At 44.7% G+C, this 19,142-nt stretch overlaps 2 protein-coding genes across 2 annotated transcripts in view; one reads left to right on the plus strand and one right to left on the minus strand.

Annotated features, from left to right (window-relative positions):
• Positions 1 to 3,858: 3,858 nt before the first annotated feature.
• On the plus strand, positions 3,859 to 7,288 carry tril (TLR4 interactor with leucine-rich repeats). The gene has a single exon (XM_023817603.2). The coding sequence runs from the start codon at positions 4,299 to 4,301 to the stop codon at positions 6,567 to 6,569; it is 2,271 nt and encodes a 756-aa protein (XP_023673371.2). The 5' UTR covers positions 3,859 to 4,298; the 3' UTR covers positions 6,570 to 7,288.
• A 2,730-nt stretch (positions 7,289 to 10,018) lies between these two features.
• The window catches only part of LOC111846972 (cyclic AMP-responsive element-binding protein 5-like), a 33,237-nt gene continuing 24,113 nt past the window's right edge, over positions 10,019 to 19,142 (minus strand). Inside the window, exons 8-11 of the mRNA XM_072705700.1 lie at positions 17,046 to 17,390; positions 15,874 to 16,101; positions 12,464 to 12,572; positions 10,019 to 12,081 (exon numbers count right to left, since the gene is read on the minus strand). Coding sequence (XP_072561801.1) covers positions 11,930 to 12,081; positions 12,464 to 12,572; positions 15,874 to 16,101; positions 17,046 to 17,390 — 834 coding nt within the window. The 3' untranslated portion in view covers positions 10,019 to 11,929. The remainder of the gene's footprint in view (positions 12,082 to 12,463; positions 12,573 to 15,873; positions 16,102 to 17,045; positions 17,391 to 19,142) is intronic.

Here is a 19,142-nt window from a genome sequence, read left to right on the forward strand (position 1 = left end):
TCTGCAGTTTCAATGTCCTCTAAAGGAGATTCTCTGTCAGTCTCTTCCCCAAAGAACTCCAAGACAAAGAAACATACTTAAGCATGTACAAGCGACTATGAAATGCACTGATTGTCTGACTTCAACTATTGCATCTGAAATGTGTTTTCCTGGAACCTGTTCAGATCTCTACTCACTCCAGCTAGAGGGTTTTGGGATTGAGTCCCATCCCCACTCTGTTTGTATAGGGCGTTTATGCCTTCTTTTGATGTTAAAGATGAAGTGGGATTTGAACCCCCAACCCAAGAGGTATTAAATAACAGTGATACTAACCGAGCCAACAGGCCGCCCCAGAGTGGTGCGTGTGACGTGGTCAAGAGGGGAGTGTAAGTATTGTGTTTGTCTTTGTGCAAAAAGCTAATCTGAGTTGTGCTTATTGGAGAAAGTTCCCAGCTCTCACATGCAGCGCGCTGTAAGACACAAGGTCAGATTCCTGCCAGATAACCACTCGCACAGATGTCTTAGGACCTTCCGGAATAAAGATTTCCCCCCCATCGAAAAAATCAGCCATTTACTTCTTTACTCCAGATGCGAGGGACATTGCCCACACTTAAGGTCCCCCGCAGCTTGTGGTTAAAACATCCCGGTAAATTTACTGCTTCTTCCCTTGGGCCCAGTAACCTGAGATTGTCGATTTAATTGACAAAATCTTTGGCAATATTTGAAGGCTCCAGGTGATTGTTATATAAATATTTCTATACATGGACCATGACTCTTCACCGGATGAGGACTTGCAGAGGATTGCCCTGAAACGCTGTATGTTTGGTTATATATATTTACAGTGTAGTTGTGGTATGTCCCGCCTTTGTGGGGCGTGACGCTGCTGCTCATTGGTGGAAACCTTGGGTTCTCCTCTATCTCTGTAATTGAGGAAAGTTGATTGGAAGGCTGATTAGATACAGGAGCTGAGCTGCCCACTCCCACTGTTTGTTGTATGCCACCCTGGGCCCCCTCCCAGTCAGGTTCGGTTCGGCTCTGGTCTGATTGAGGGTCTTACTACACTTTCATTTAGAGTCCTTCTTTGAGGCCAGCCCCGCCCTCTCTTCATACCATGAACCAATTGGTGCTCTGCGTTACAGCTGATGAGGTGATTGACAGGTCCCTCCACCAGTGGTAGCCAGTCACTAAAAGATACCAGCCTGTTTCCTCCATGCCTCAGCAAACCTATTTGATTTTACAAAGGGCACTCCACATCAAGCTCTTTGTCTCAGTTTTAACAATTGATTTGTTGTTTGTTGTTGCTGAAATGTTAATCCCCATGTACTTAGTTGCTATTTTCTATTGGTCAAATTAAAAAAAAAATTGCCTGGGGATGTGCATCTTTGTTGGTTCTGCGAGAAGTACTAGCAGTTATCTCTGGGAAGCTGGTCGTGCCGCTACTCTGTGCGGTGTGGTGTATGATGGGAAATCGTTATACTGGAATAAGCCAAAATAATGGACGGACTGTTAACTTTAATTTACGAGCCTTAAACATAAAATTATGCCTGGATATTATAGTATTACTAGCAGCCATGGTTAGAGAATTGTGAATTTCTTCTTTGTTTTGAAGCTTGTTGCAACTGGTGACGCGATCGCTTTGTCGCCCCATCTTGAAAACTGTAAATAAATATACAATCAAAGGTTTTAAACCGCGCCATGTTCATTATCATCATATAAAATCAAACGCCGTGTATCCAGCGTCGTTGACACTGGTCTGAGAACTGCGATGACTATTATGGTGGCGCGGTTCTGCAAATGGATGACACTGATCAAATGGTGTAGTGACTCCTCTTGGCATTTAAGGAAAACTAAAGTATGGACAACACTATGTTTTTACCAACTACTTATTGTCTCCCTCTCCCTTTTCTCGAGGTTATCCTCAGTGTAATCACCATTGCCTTTTGAAGTCAGTTGCACTTAACTTTCTTTCCCACAGAAACAGCTAACTATCGCGTTTCTGTCTCTAATACTTGCTCATTTCCCAGTTCTGTTCTCTCTACAGACTTGCTCCAGTCTTCCAAACATCTGTAGATGTAAGACTGTTTTCCCACTCAAACAAGGTTACTCACGAGAGAGCGTCGGTCCCTCTGCAGCCCGGAACCTGAACTACATCTGAAGGCATTTGAGCATGGAGCATGAACAGGAAGCTCTCTATTTTTTGTGAATTTTAGAGGCAACAACAAAGTCATCTGAGGGCTAGACAGGAAACGACCTCCGTGCAGCAGAGTGTTTTCCAGTGGTTTGCATTACAGAGCGCAATTCATCACTGAAGAGAAAGTGCCGAGAATCCAAACACGAAGCAGATTCCACCAGAAGATGCCGAACAAGATGGCTCCGTTGAAACGGACGAATCTGTTGGAAGGGTGTCAAACAGATTGTTGCCGATTTCAAGGATGCATGCCTAGTTGCCTGTTAAATGGACAAATATAAATTAGCTATTACACCCCCGAATGTTGCCTACTGATCTCGCCTTGTGTTTGTGGGCGAATTGTTGTCCGCAGCAGAAGACAGTAGCGCTCACTGTGGTTTACCTCGAATGAATTGCGGGACAAAATGTACAAGGCAAATTTAACTTATAAGCAAACAAACAGAGCCTGTATGTAAAACTTTTTGGAAAGTTCCCGAGGACAGAATAAGATCCACTGCCACCCGGTCGTCAACCACAGCTAAACAAAGATCAACATATGTGTCCAGTATGACTTCCTGTTATGGTCAGAATTGTTCCTTGTTGTGGTTCATGGTCATTGGTCTTCAGGAACAAAATATAAATTCTAATTATACTGCGCTAAAAACAACAAAACCCATATTTAACGATGCTGGGGTGTTTTCGACATCTTTTGAAAGGTTAGCTGCCGCGTTTAGATCCTCGTATATAAAAAACAAGAGTGTCCGTACCTGCAACAGACCACAATGTGTCAGAATGCATGAGCCTGTTATTGGCTACGCGGACTGTGTGTCATTTGTTCATCGTAAAGGAGTTTTACCGGATTCAATTACCAAATGGTGTTTAAAGAGCATTCACAGAGCTGTCCAACATCAACATAGCAAAACGTTTCATATATATAACAGACTTATCAGTCCTGCATTTTAACCAGTAACGGTGAACGGATTAGTGCTAGATTTATTGCAAAGTGTGGCTTTGAAGATTATCACGAATTTCAGTAGTTATCTGTGTCTACTGTGTAGTCAACATTCCGAGTTAAATCTCAGCGAAATAGCTCGCAGGCTATTGAATCAACACTGAAACAATTAAGGCTGTGATATTTGCATTCACCTGCAGTTTCTGAGTAATGAAACGTATAAACTTCAAGACAAAATGCTTCGACGAAGATGCTTTTGTCTGATGACTATTTGCAGATATAACCTTTTGTTTTTTTAAAGACCGAACCTTTTTTACACAGACTATTCCGCACCATTGTAATTACAACGACCGTAAAACATCTGGACGACTCTGGAAGCCGAACTAGGGCACATAAATTGGTAATTAGCTGACTTCGCTCAGCCACACTGCCAAGCTGCACAGACGTTCCGCTTCGTCTCTCACTTAAAATTATGCGCCACAAAGTGTAAAGCGGTCACCAAGTAAAACGAATAACATATATATCTGTAGACTAGGATGTCGAGCAGAACAGAAGATTTTGTAGGTCACTCAGTGATTTGCGTTTTAACTGTAATCCTTCTAACACAGGCCTATTTAAAAATGTCTAAATAATAGCGGCTTCAAGACACTGCCGACCCCCCTCCCAACGTGGGAAGAAAGACTTTACATCTGTTTTTTTTTTTGTTTCCTCGTCCCGCGCTTTTACAGCCAGATGTTGTGAAGACATGCGGTAGCAGACGCAACGGCGACAATGTAGCGTGAGCGCGTTTATTTGATTTATTCCCGACCTTTATCCGCCTATCGGCATCTGGACGGAGCCGGGACGGGACGGGAGCGGAGGAGGTGCTCTGCTCGGGAGTATTGTCGAGGTCTGTAATTTGCAGCAGATGACCACTTGGGGGATGTGGATTTGGGGAGGTGTACATTTCCTCAAACGGAATTGCTTCCCTGTGTTGCTTTGTCAACTCCTTTTGTTATTGCTGGTATAAAACTGAAGAACAGCTTAATGGCGTAGGACACCTTTGATTTTTGATGCACGCTTGCTTTATTGTTTCGTGGCAGCTGGTGGAAATGTGCGTTTTTGCAATCAGAGTGTTGGAAAGTAGAAGAGAACGACGATAAGGCAACCGAACCAAATACAAAGGAATGCCGACAACATCGGCTTTTCCTTGTTTTGGGAATGGCAAGCTTCCTGGCTCTCTGCTTTCTGCTTTTGCCCGGTGTTCTGTCGGTGGCGCCCACATGCCCGGACCGCTGCGACTGTCAGCACGCGCAGCACCTCCTGTGCGCCAACCGGGGGCTGCGCGCGGTCCCCAGAGCCCAGCTTCCCAAGCAAGCGGACATCCTCGTGTTCAGCCTCGCAGGTAACTTCATACAGAACATCACCGCTTCCGACTTCTCACGCTTGGACGGTCTGATTCGGCTGGACCTGCAGTACAATCAGATCCGGAAAATTCATCCGAAGGCATTTGAGAAACTGTCCAAACTCCAAGAGCTGTATCTGGGCAATAACTTGATATCTGTCATCTCCCCGGGTACTTTGCAGTCTTTGAATAAACTAAAGATTTTATATGGCAACAGCAATGACATAAAAGAGATAAAGCCGGACTGCTTTGGAAATCTGGGAAGCATTATAAAGCTTCGTTTGGACGGAAACTCTATAGAGAAATTACCAGACGCAGTTTTCAAAAGTTTGCCTAATCTGATGTACCTCCATTTAGAATCTAACAAACTGCGGTACATCCACAGGAACGCCTTTATAAACCTCACCAACCTCCGCTTTCTGAACCTGTCCGGCAATAAGCAAAAAAGCATCCGGAATATTTTAACATTTGCCTCACTGCCGTCTCTGACAACATTGCTGGTCTCGGAGAATGAAATCCAACATATCGGCAACCACGTCTTTCAGAATCTCAAAAAGTTGTTAAAGCTCTCTTTGAGCAACAACAAGATTTCTCAGGTCGAGCTGGGGGCTCTCAAGGGACTGTCAAACGTCAGAGAACTGCTGATGGACGGGAACGAGCTGGTCCACATCCGGTCTGGTGTCCTCGACCCCCTGGAGAGGGTAGAGGAGATAGACTTCAGCCGCAACCGAATTTACAGCGTCGAGCCTTCAGCTTTTACGCAGCTACAGCATCTAAAGATTTTGAAGCTGGAAAAGAATCAGTTGACAAGCCTATCCGGGGGTATTTTTGCACTCAATGGCGTTCTCTATAATTTATATTTAAACGGCAACAACTGGACATGTGACTGTAATATCTTGGAATTTAAGCAGTGGATGAACACGGCACATTCTCAGGGGAGACTCCTCACCGTGTTTGTTCAGTGTCAGCACCCCGACGCTCTTAAGGGAAGGTATCTCGACTACCTGAACAGCACACAGCTTCTGTATCAGGGGAACAACTCGCAGCCCTGTGGGTCCGACAGCCCAGTGGAGAGCCTTGCTGGTGGGCTTCTGGAGAGCGCATTCCCACGGAAGGAGCTGAATATTCAGGCGGACCAAGGAGGGGTGGGCCAAACAAAGAAGCCTCAGGCAGAGAAAAACAAACGGAAGAGCGTCGTTCCAAGGTCAGGATCACCTACAAGCGCTGCTGGGAAGACAGACACAGGGAGGGTTGTGTCCTCATCTGCTGGGACCCCCCCCAAACCAAGCCCTTTGGCAACCAAGTCACCGTTAACGGTGCCTAAACGGAACAGCATCGAGCTTCCAGTTGCCACCGTGCCTCTTCCAGGAGAAGCTGAGAAGTTTGACCGGCTCCAGCAGGAGAGGCTGGGTTTCCCCCTAGTGACTGATCCATGCCAGTTCAACCGGCACTTTATTGTGAACGTGACTGTGAGCCAGGTCTCCTCGAACTCTGCCACCATCACCTGGTCTGTCCGCGAGCACCGGAGCGCACCGGCGTCAGCAGTGAGCTTCCGGGTCCTGTTCGACCGCTTCGGACAGGCGGTACGTTTCCCGCGCTTCGTGTACGTGCGGGACGGGGGGCACTCGGTGACACTGCACGAGCTGAGCGTGGACACCACCTACATGGTGTGTGTGGAGGGTCTGGTGGGCGGGGCCGTGTGCCAGGTGGCTTCCCGGGATCACTGCACAGGAGTGGTCACTCTGGGGACGGTGCGGTCCGGTGCTGACCTCCAGCTGGTCACCATGGCGATGCTGGGGGTCAACGCGTTGCTGCTGCTGCTAGTGGGGGGAGCCTGGATGGGGCGCAGACTCAGGCGGAGGCTTCAGCACAGGAAGTCCGCCGTGCACGTCCGTCACATGTACTCGACCCGCCGGCCGTTTCGCGCCATGGCCCCTGCTGTCGCCTCTGATTTCACCAGCTACCAAAGCAGCCGGCCCAGGATGTGTCCTGTTGACGAGGGGGACCTTATTGAGTTTCCCTGCGATCGTTTCCTTGACAACAACAGTACGAGGCGGGACGAAGCCTTGCAAAGGTTCACAGACTGATGCTTGGCTTGAAAAGCCAGTGACCTAGACTAGAGAGCAACTCCTTATGTCCTGGATCTGTTTGAGGAGATTGCAGACTTGTGGAGAAATGCGCTGTCACTGCAGAAATACTGTCGTCACTCCCAGTAAAATGACTTTGTTTTGCTGAGAATGTGTGTTTTTCACGAATCTTCCACAATTTGAGCCAGACATTTCCTTTTCCTCGTTGAAAAGTTTGCACCTGGAATTTGCTGTCAGCGTGTGTTTGCATGCGTGTGCCTGTGTCTGCGCGCATGCGTGTGCCCGTGTCTGCGCGCATGCGTGTGCTTGTGTCTGCGCGCATGCTCACACGCAACCCCGTGGGTCCAGTGACATCACAACTGTACATCACCCTGAATTTCTCTGGTGCTCATAAAATAGGATCACTTTTATTTAATTTTTTTTATTCAAAGCATTTGCATTTTGTAGCTGCTGGCAATTCTGAACTGTAGGGGGCTTAGGGTTGGCAGAAACATTGCTTTTATTTTCCTACATTTTAGTATCTTTCTTTATTATTATTTTATCCTTTTGTTCATTCTTGTGACCAGGAATTCAAAGTGTATTTTCTAAATATGCAATAACCTGTAGATCTTTAACTTTCTTAAAAAAAAAAAAAAATCACAGTTTTTTTTGTAACATCTTGCATCACATTTGCTACATATGTACTTTTTATATTTTTCAATAAAACGAAACAACTCTGATGCCCGTTTGAAGTTGTTTTTTGTAAGGATGTTTACATTTTTTTGTTTACTGTGACAAAAGCGATGGATTTATCTCCATGGGAGACCACGACGTATGCTTCATAAGCTTTTACTAAGGTTTTACCAGCCTCTTTTGGGATGCACTTCTGCCCAAGATTCTTAGTCACTAACAAATCCACATCATTTTTGGGGACAGCCCGTCTATTTGTGTGCTTCTGTGTGTTTATATAGCATTGAGCCCTGCATATTTTTCTGTCTACACCGGGGGGGGTGTTCTGCGTTATCGTGAGTGTGCACGGTACATGACAGGGTGTGTGTGCACGGTACATGACAGGGTGTGTGTGCACGGTACATGACAGGGTGTGTGTGCACGGTACATGACAGGGTGTGTGCACCGTAGCCTGCCTGTCTACTACTTATATCTGTAATTTAGCCCTTGTTTGGTAAGTTAGGGTGGAGGTTTATCTTAGAGTTTCTACTTTAGCTTCAGATCTTTAGAAGAGGGAGGATGGCATGTTCTAATTTCAGTGCTACTCTCAGCTTCAGCACCATGGAATGTTCTAGATGAGCCTCAGGAAAACCTAGATGTGGGAGTTTACGAGGTCCAGCTCCAAACAACTCCACTGCCTGTGTATACTCTTCTGCACATTCCAACAAACAAAATGGTCTCTTGGTCGTCATTTCCACCACATCCAATATGGTGACGGTTCTAAGCCTGAATGTATGTGAAATGATACAAAAAAGCAGAAATGGCCTGATTTAAAAACCCGTTTTAACCCTTGTCAACCTCATTTACACACTTACTATGCAGTTAATAAGCTTTTATTTTGTACCCTGGAGTGATAAGTAATGTGTCAGCTGTAGTCTTTGTTTTTAAGTCCAGTCTTGACGCTTCAGTAAGCTGTTTAAAAGCTTAATAATTGCAGGTTCCTTGGCATTAACTGATAATGTGCTCTATAAAAATGCAGTAATTTTACACAACTCTGGGGAAGGCAGTTAATAGCAATATGATGCATCATTGTTATTGCCTGAGAGCCGTAGATAAATTTCTCCCTGACTCAAAATGAGTACAATTTGGTGTTCAAAAACAAATTTTTGTTTGCTTCAAATTTTCAAAAAAGCAGAGGTGGATAGTTCATGTCCAGAAAGTAAAAATCCAGGCCAAAGTTTTATTTCAACCAACCAGTTTCGTACTCTGTGACCATGACTCTTTGTGCTCAACTGGTTGGTTGAAGCAAAATCTTGGTCAGGATTTTTACTTTCTGGACCTGAACTTCCCAACCCTGCAAAAAAGCAATCAGCACGTTGATGACTTTCGCAGTAGTTTCCTCTTCGCTGCCAATTTTCTGTAGACGAACAAACCTGGGTTACAGGGCGGTTTGTAAACTGCAAAGCAGCAGCTGAAAGTGTAACAGGAACCACTATTTTTAACTTATTATGTCTAGGGCACTGGTATCAAACTCCAGTCCTGAAAGGCCGGAGCCCTGCACATTTTTGGGTTTCCCCTCATTTAACAGAACTGATTCAACTCCTTGTGCTAATTACCACACAGCTCTTGAGCTGAATCATTTGTTGTGGAACAGGGAGAGAACTAAGCTACACAGGGCTCCGGCCCCCCAGGACTGGAGTTTGACACCCCTGGTCTAGGGTGACCAGATAATCCATGTCAAGGAGGATACTTTGAGCTGGGACAGGATGTGTCCTTTTCAATAAAAAGGACCTGGATTTCACTTAAGCACTGAGTTCTTGCTGTGTGCTGATTGGTCAGTCTCCTTCAATCATGCACGTGTCACTAATGTTAATGAGAAACAGCTGGATGGGTCTTTCAATCAAGAAAACAAACCAGTCAAAGAAGAAGAAAAACTATTTAGTCAAACACAGGAACCTTTCAGTTTTAAAGTAGTTTGTAAAGCCTGAAATAGCTCAAAATGTCCTTGCTGGGTCTGCTGACATGGATTAGATGATCTCCCCACTAACAGCTGAGTGTGCCGACAGCATAGTCCCTGATGGTGACACGTATTCCTCTTAATAATAGAATGAGATGGGTAAGTACACAGCACTCATCGCTATTGCTAAATAGGCTTGGATAAAGACACGCTCTTGGCTTGAATCCCATCTCTTATTATATTGATTATTCGGCTGCAACTCCTCAAATCTACACTAGAGGGAGGCAGTGTCCTTTATAAAGAATCCCGGAAGCGTACATGTGGCAACATCTGCTGAACTTCGGAAATGTTTATTTCTGCTTAAATCTGTTTATTCACAGATAAATTGTAAAACTACAGTAGATCTTGGCTAGATTTCACAATCGCTTTGTGTTGATTTTTTTTTAAACTACATTATACCATATATGGGTTTTACGCATTTGTTCAGTACCAGTCCTAGCCGATCTGGTGGCCGGCCAAGCATTACCACGGGCCTCCCCCAGTCCGAGGCGAAATAAAATTGGCTGGCAAGTACGTGGCCCCTCAGAAGCTGGCGCCATAGGCGGCCGCCTATGTCGGTTATAAGATTAACCAGCCCTGTATTTGTTTATAAAACCTTAGACGTAAAGAAAAAAATAGCATATTCACCGAGCTGTTGCTGTGCTTTAGTAAGAAGAAGCTTTCATTTTTAACCGATGACTATAACATTCCGAGAAAAGTTAAATGCTCATTCTAGGCACATCTTCAAGTAATTCCGAAGCTTTTGTGTCTGCTTTTTGTCACACACAAACACTCAAGCACGCTGTTAGAGATGAGTGTTTTATTTTCATACTGGATCTGCGCGGATATTTCACATTTGTACAAATGCATAAAAACACAAAACAAAGGGCAAGTCTGAGGCATTAATAAACTCATAGAAATATACAAAGTTATACAAACCTGTATGAATTTTATCTATTATGCATAATAAAATTAACAATAAATGTTCTGATATAGGAGACATGAATCTTGAAAGTATTAAGTGCTATTAAATTGTTATGCACAAATATGTACCACTGACTCCTTTCAGAGAGAAAGGTGGTTATGCTTACAAGTACAAGATTACAAAAATTATTAAATTCTATACAGTATGTAGGGTTTCATTATGATACATGTTTACACACTGTCGTCGCATAGGGAATTGTTTTCACGTCCCTCCACCCGGACAAAACACAAACTACACACTGTACTCCCTGCATAGAACACCCCGGAAGCACGCACTGTCACGCAGGGTTAAGTCAAAGCTGGAACCAAAGATTTCGAGAGAGCTGGGGTTAGATGTGGCACGTGTCTGCTGTCTTTGATTCGCTGGCGGTGGGGGGTCGGAACTGACAGGAGACGTAGGCGACCTGGGTCACAGACGGGGTACGGGTGCAGAGCGAGGGAGGAAGCATTTTGGAGAGGAAATATTTGTCTGCGTGTAATGAAACAATGGCACTGAAGTGACGGATCCGCTGAGAGTTTTAACGAGATGATTTCACGGTCGGCCCTTCTCTTCCTTGTCTCTTTGAGTGTCACCCCCCCCACCCACCCCAAACATGATAACAACACCGTTCCAGTTCACAATAACACCGGTAAACCCCACAGTGTGCAAAAAAGGGCTATAATTCGTCCACCCCCGGGTCCCGCAGAGGACAAAGTGCATTAAAAGCCGCGTAAGATACCCCCCCGTCTTAGGTTATCGCCAGGCGGTCCGGGTGTGATGCAAGAACGCCGCCAATGGGTGCCTGAACATTCATAATCGTGCCTGTGTGTTTGTGTATTCGGTTTATATTACATTGTGGGGACCAAATATCCCCACAATGTAATAAAAACCTGTTTCTTTGACATTGTGGGGACCATTTGTCAGGTCCCCACAAAGATCTATGAATGCAATAAAAAAAGTAAAATTACCAAAAGTCTTGTATTTTGGTTGCTTACTTATGGTTAAGGTTAGGGCTGGGTAGGTCATCATGTTGGGATTAGAGTTTTCCCCATAGAAATGAATGATGAGTCCCCACAAAGATATAATTACAAACTTTTGTGTTTGTGTGTCTGTGTGTGTGTCTGTGTGTATGTGCTTGTGTCAAGCGCAGAAATTCAGTTTGCTGTTGCTTTGGGCAGCGTGTCTGACACCGGAACCAGGGCCTGGTCCAAACATGTGAGACTGCATGACACTGTCGTCAGAGGCTGTCACTGAGACACCAGTATGCTGATGATATGATCAAAGGAGATTCAAGGTCTTCGGTATTTTTTTGTCTCAAAACAATCAAATCGTAGGTGACAATTTGAAAATTAGGCCAGACATTGGGGCTGTTCGTTAAACAACAGAGATGCAACTTTGTGGGATATTTCAAGGCAGAAGAGGCAACTGGTCAGAGGGGACACTGGTTTCCTAGGGTGGGGGGGGGGGGGGGAATCTCCAACCACAGTGCTTTGGTCTGTTTGGTTTAGGACAGAAGTAGGAAGAAATATCTCTAAGGCTGTAGGGGAAAGGAGGTTCAAATCCTGAATATCTGTTTAAGCTAAAATAAAGATCACAAATTGAGAACAGACACACAAAAAAACCATAAAGACAACTAGAAAAGATCGCATAGAAAAAACAAGTTTCAAGCTTGAGTGTTTTTTTTTTTCTGCAAGAAATCCTGACACATGTGAACCCCTGGAACAGAGCAGTGGGTCGGGTCAGGCACAGTCTCTAGAGGATGGGGTTGATGCCTGTGCGAGTGCTGAGCTGCCCCAGCACAGCTTTGCCCCCTACTGCAGTGGAGGTGGTGATGGTGTTGTGTTGGATGACCTGCTGTTGAGTACACACAGGGCTGGGACTTCCTGCCGGACTGCTTTCTGGACCTGGGGAAAAGGAGATCTGTCAATTGTGTACTAAATGGACTGCTTGGCAATTTGACTGTCTGACTTGGGTTAGGATCCAAATATATAAATGTACTTTGATTAAAAAAGTATTAATTGTTTAAACACTCATATACTGTATGTGTACATAGATCCAGAGGTGCAACGGTGTTTTTATTGGTGCTCAGTGGAAGACTCCATTTCCCTTGTTAGGGGAGGGGAGGTGGGTTCCATTCTAGTTTCACTGGAGTTCCATTGGAGTTTCACTGAGGACACAACCATTCTGCTGTCCCCCTGCACAGGCTAGCTGGGCCTCAGCGAGACACATCCACACTCTGGATGATGGGCTGTGACGGAAAGGCCCGGAGGAGTGAGCGCTACTCACTGAGATACCCCTGCGACTCCTTCTGCATGGCTGTGACCGGGCAGTCTTTGTGGGTCAGCAGGAGCTGCTTCAGCTGCGTTACCTCTGTCTTCAGCATGGTCACCTCGTTCTGAGACAGGAACCACAAAGCAATGAAAGACTTTTACAGACAGATGCTCACATGGGTGACAGTAACGAAACTGCAATACATAAAACTGGCTGTGCTTGTTATATTGCCAAGCAAAAGCCTGAGCTATAAGTCAGATATACTGTGAAATATGATATGAAATCAGATATGAGGTATGTGAGATAGAAAAGATCAATTTGTGAGCTGTAACGAGGTATTTAAGATTCAGAATGAATAATATTTCAGCAATTTCAAGGTTTTTCATAAAAGTGAGGTATGTGTGAGATTTAAGCAAAGATAAAGGGTCATAATGAGGTGTGTGAGATATAAGCAGAGATAAAGAGTCATAATGAGGTATGTGTGAGATATAAGCAGAGATAAAGAGTCATAATGAGGTATGTGTGAGATATAAGCAAAGATAAAGGGTCATAATGAGGTATGTGAGATATAAGCAAAGATAAAGAGTCATAATGAGGTAGGTGTGAGATATAAGCAGAGATAAAGGGCCATAATGAGGTATGTGTGAGATATAAGCAAAGATAAAGGATCATAATGAGGTGTGTGAGATATAAGCAAAGATAAAGGGTCATAATGAGGTATGTGTGAGATATAAGCAAAGATAAAGGGTCATAATGAGGTATGTGTGAGATATAAGCAAAGATAAAGGGTCATAATGAGGTATGTGTGAGATATAAGCAAAGATAAAGGGTCATAATGAGGTATGTGTGAGATATAAGCAGAGATAAAGGGTCATAATGAGGTATGTGTGAGATATAAGCAGAGATAAAGGGTCATAATGAGGTGTGTGAGATATAAGCAAAGATAAAGGGTCATAATGAGGTGTGTGAGATATAAGCAGAGATAAAGGGTCATAATGAGGTATGTGTGAGATATAAGCAAAGATAAAGGGTCATAATGAGGTATGTGTGAGATATAAGCAAAGATAAAGGGTCATAATGAGGTATGTGTGAGATATAAGCAAAGATAAAGGGTCATAATGAGGTATGTGTGAGATATAAGCAGAGATAAAGGGTCATAATGAGGTATGTGTGAGATATAAGCAGAGATAAAGGGTCATAATGAGGTGTGTGAGATATAAGTAGAGATAAAGGGCCATAATGAGGTGTGTGAGATATAAGTAGAGATAAAGGGCCATAATGAGGTGTGTGAGATATAAGCAGAGATAAAGGGCCATAATGAGGTGTGTGAGATATAAGCAAAGATAAAGGGCCATAATGAGGTGTGTGAGATATAAGCAAAGATAAAGGGTCATAATGAGGTGTGTGAGATATAAGTAGAGATAAAGGGCCATAATGAGGTATGTGTGAGATATAAGCAAAGATAAAGGGCCATAATGAGGTGTGTGAGATATAAGCAGAGATAAAGGGCCATAATGAGGTATGTGTGAGATATAAGCAAAGATAAAGGGTCATAATGAGGTGTGTGAGATATAAGCAGAGATAAAGAGTCATAATGAGGTATGTGTGAGATATAAGCAGAGATAAAGAGTCATAATGAGGTATGTGTGAGATATAAGCAAAGATAAAGGGTCATAATGAGGTATGTGAGATATAAGCAAAGATAAAGAGTCATAATGAGGTAGGTGTGAGATATAAGCAGAGATAAAGGGCCATAATGAGGTATGTGTGAGATATAAGCAAAGATAAAGGATCATAATGAGGTGTGTGAGATATAAGCAAAGATAAAGGGTCATAATGAGGTATGTGTGAGATATAAGCAAAGATAAAGGGTCATAATGAGGTATGTGTGAGATATAAGCAAAGATAAAGGGTCATAATGAGGTATGTGTGAGATATAAGCAAAGATAAAGGGTCATAATGAGGTATGTGTGAGATATAAGCAGAGATAAAGGGTCATAATGAGGTATGTGTGAGATATAAGCAGAGATAAAGGGTCATAATGAGGTGTGTGAGATATAAGCAAAGATAAAGGGTCATAATGAGGTGTGTGAGATATAAGCAGAGATAAAGGGTCATAATGAGGTATGTGTGAGATATAAGCAAAGATAAAGGGTCATAATGAGGTATGTGTGAGATATAAGCAAAGATAAAGGGTCATAATGAGGTATGTGTGAGATATAAGCAAAGATAAAGGGTCATAATGAGGTATGTGTGAGATATAAGCAGAGATAAAGGGTCATAATGAGGTATGTGTGAGATATAAGCAGAGATAAAGGGTCATAATGAGGTGTGTGAGATATAAGTAGAGATAAAGGGCCATAATGAGGTGTGTGAGATATAAGTAGAGATAAAGGGCCATAATGAGGTGTGTGAGATATAAGCAGAGATAAAGGGCCATAATGAGGTGTGTGAGATATAAGCAAAGATAAAGGGCCATAATGAGGTGTGTGAGATATAAGCAAAGATAAAGGGTCATAATGAGGTGTGTGAGATATAAGTAGAGATAAAGGGCCATAATGAGGTATGTGTGAGATATAAGCAAAGATAAAGGGTCATAATGAGGTATGTGTGAGATATAAGCAAAGATAAAGGGCCATAATGAGGTGTGTGAGATATAAGCAGAGATAAAGGGCCATAATGAGGTATGTGTGAGATATAAGCAAAGATAAAGGGTCATAATGAGGTATGTGTGAGATATAAGCAAAGATAAAGGGCCATAATGAGGTGTGTGAGATATAAGCAAAGATAAAGGGTCATAATGAGGTATGTGTGAGATATAAGCAAAGATAAAGGGCCATAATGAGGTGTGTGAGATATAAGCAAAGATAAAGGGTCATAATGAGGTATGTGTGAGATATAAGCAGAGATAAAGGGCCATAATGAGGTATGTGAGATATAAGCAAAGATAAAGGGCCATAATGAGGTGTGTGAGATATAAGCAGAGATAAAGGGCCATAATGAGGTGTGTGAGATATAAGCAAAGATAAAGGGTCATAATGAGGTGTGTGAGATATAAGTAGAGATAAAGGGCCATAATGAGGTGTGTGAGATATAAGCAGAGATAAAGGGCCATAATGAGGTATGTGAGATATAAGCAGAGATAAAGGGTCATAATGAGGTATGTGTGAGATATAAGCAAAGATAAAGGGTCATAATGAGGTATGTGTGAGATATAAGCAAAGATAAAGGGCCATAATGAGGTGTGTGAGATATAAGCAAAGATAAAGGGCCATAATGAGGTGTGTGAGATATAAGCAGAGATAAAGGGTCATAATGAGGTATGTGTGAGATATAAGCAAAGATAAAGGGTCATAATGAGGTATGTGTGAGATATAAGCAGAGATAAAGGGCCATAATGAGGTATGTGTGAGGTGCTGAGGTACCTGCAGTTGCATGTTGGTCTGGGTGAGCTCCTCCGCCTTCTTCTCCAGCGACATCACCCACACTTTCCTTTTCTGTCTGCAGCGTGTGGCGGCCGCACGGTTCCTCTCCAGGAACTTCCTCCGGCGCTCGTCCGGGTCTTCGTCCATGACCCGCCTGCGCCGGCCACCACTGGGCTGCGGTGACTGCAGGCTCTGCGTGGGCTGCATCTGCTGAGTGGCCGGAGACGGCTGTGTGAGGCACAGAGAGCCAATCGGATGCCCGAAGACTCTGCTGAACCACCCGTCCAGCAGGACTGCCAATCAGGCGAGGCATGGTCTGGGAGGACAGCCCCATTCCACAGAAAGTGAAACATCAAGCCCAAAATGACACTCATTGGGGCTCCTAGCTAATATATAAAAATATCTGGCAATGTTTTACATTAAATGCACTATAATTATGCCTTTATAATGCATTCATAGAACATTCATAAGCAGCTTAACATCCTAACATACCTTAACAGCTTTAATATACATTAATAACGAAAATTATATGAGTATACAATTATAATATTTGTTATTAATATAACTACAGCTGTTAAACTATGTTAGGATATTTAGGTATACTTACATGCTGCTTATGAATACACTATGAAGGCACACTGAACGTTCTATGAATGCATTATAAAGGCATTACGAAAGCGCAGTAAATATAAAACATTATAAAAAAATTTAAGTGAAGGGGAACAAGTGACAAGGAGAAATGAAGAACACAAACACCTTAAGTCTGCTTGTGCATGTGTTTGGAAAAACGTACCGGGGCGCAAAACGAAGGCCGACGCATAGCATGTATATCGATGGAGAGACACAGCAGCACGTCCCAGCAATTAAAAACGATTCCACAATGCAGCTCATTCAATCTTTTACTCTTTCCTTTCTATCTCTAGTTATTTTTTCCAGAGATAAAACACACGTTTCTTCTCCTCAGCGCTTCGCAACTGAAGAAAGACATTTTGCAATTTTGAATCTGATTATATTACAAATTAAATTAAGTACTTGCATCTAATTAAATTTAAGACTTTATTAAATCTGGATAACCAGTCCTGGATAATGCTAGCAGAGATCTACTATGCAAATTAGCTCTAATTATAATTATGAATTAAATTATAATTCAGATGGGGAGCATTAGGGAGTACCTGGGAGGGGGCTCTGGAGTGGAGTGACTGATGGGGGGAGGTCTGGTGGGCGTGGCCAGGATGCAGATGTGGAGGGTGTGGGTGGTGGGCGTGGCTCTGCGGGTGGTGGTGCCCGCTCTGGGCGTGGCCTTGCGCGTGGCCGTGGTGGTGCTGGTGCTGATGGGCGTGGTGCTGGTAGCCGTGGGGCGGAGCCTGCAGGTGCTGCTGCGGGTGCGGGTGGGAGTGCAGGTGCTGATGAGTGGCCTGCTCCTGCCGCGACGACATCATGTCCATCATGTGGCCCATGGCGTTCATGTTGCCGTTGGCGATGGCTCCAGGGTGATGTCCGAGTGCAGCCTTTAGTCTCTGCGTCGAGAAGAAAAAAAGCCCAAATATTCGCCGCTGTGGCCTCTGACACTGTCGCTTACAGCATTCCCAGTGTTACCAGTTTCAAGGTATTTTTAATATTTCCCATTCTTCTCCAGTGAGGCCACCCCTCACCGCTTATTTGCTGCTCCTAAATCAGCCATCGCACGCAATCAGAAGCCTGCCGGCCTCCTTTTCCGATTCCATTCCCACTATTTTTCCACGGATTCTCTGTGACGGTGCAAATCGAAGCCCAGCCGGGCAGCTCTGTGCTCCTCCACTCGCCTCCTCGCCGCTTTCCTCCTCCACCCTTGATTTCTGCGGCGCCGAAACGCCAGCGGCGGAGTCTCGGGGCTCGCTCACCTCTCCCTCTTTGTCTCCTCTCTCCTTAATTCCTCCCGCTTTCTTTTCCTCCAGCTGTTTCTAGTCAGTCCAGTCCATGCCCCGGCCTCCATCTCTTTAACAAGCTGCACATTCATAATTCCCAGAGGGAAAGGCGGCCAGCTGGCCTAATCGGAGCACTGGGCCGGAGCCAGCGTGCAACATCGTCCCCGCCCGCCCTCCCCCCCCCCACCCACCCACCACCACCCAAACCAGACCACCTCCACCCCTTGCTTCCCCCCACCAACTTCCCCACACTCTTCCTGACTCTCACTAGCCTCCCCCTCCCCCTGCAGTGCAGTCCCTGCCTGCTTGTTACCCTCTCCCAGCACTGCCCCCCTCCCCCACCGCACTGCTATGCCGCATCCGTGATTTACGGCCCCGTATCTCGCAGCCTCCGAAGTCCCACCCACTCACCGCCTCCCACCCGTGGGGGTCGTGCTACCCACTGACGAGGCCCTCGGCTCTTCACAGAAACCGGCACGCTGAGACCAGCTAGTACCCAACCCATAGCGATGGCTGGCTTTGGCTCTCCAGGGCATCTGCTTCCGCTGCTCCCCACACCGGCGATGAAGCCCCATTCCGCAGCTGCTAGATGTAGATCATGCCAAAACGGCACTGCGGCGCTTAACGGGGCATCGCAGACTTAGCAGCCAATGACATCCATGTATAAATGCCTGAGAGACCCCCTCACCACCAATTAAATGGCCTCAGACTCCTTACTGGCTAATCTAAAGAAGTTTCCAGAAAAGGTACGAAACAGGATGTCACATCTGCGGCCTCAGGATCTGCTGTGACGGATGTCGACAGGCCGCATCTGGCGTATAGACACTGTGGCATATGCTAGCCGCTCGACCATTTGGTACATAGTGGCAAGGAGGCACTGAACACCAAATGTATGCAGATGGTCACGGACGACATGATCACACGATCACAGAGCACTGAGAGGCTCAAAAAACAAGCCAAGGAAGGACAGAAAACCATAGAGGGAGAAAAGCAATGTTGTAAAATAAATTTGTGAATAAATAAAATAATTTAGTCCAGCAGGAGATTAATATTAGCGATCCGCAATAAGATGCATTCTGTCATTATTTATTGCTACATTGTTTTTATTAGTATTGGTGAGCAAAGAATTTTGATAAGTCCAGCAGGGGGTATTAATTGCTGTCTTTAGGGGGTTAAAGTGTGCATTACCTCCAAGGTCACACCTCACTCTGAACCACATGGCCTGTCAGAAAGGACCCTAAATGGCCCCCCACCCATCCATCCAATCTCAGCTGTCAACCCAACTCCCGCCTTCTGACTCTCCCTTTACCATAGAGGGACAGGGAGTTTGGCGGTGCACTGAGAGCCAAGGGGGGGGGGGGGGAC

This window comes from Paramormyrops kingsleyae, chromosome 23, assembly GCF_048594095.1.
Source record: "Paramormyrops kingsleyae isolate MSU_618 chromosome 23, PKINGS_0.4, whole genome shotgun sequence".
Taxonomy (NCBI): Eukaryota; Metazoa; Chordata; class Actinopteri; order Osteoglossiformes; family Mormyridae; genus Paramormyrops; species Paramormyrops kingsleyae.

What these genes read in the sequence shown, in the direction of transcription:
- tril (XM_023817603.2), top strand. Translation starts at nt 4,299, where the DNA reads ATGGCAAGCTTCCTGGCTCTCTGCTTTCTGCTTTTGCCCGGTGTTCTG.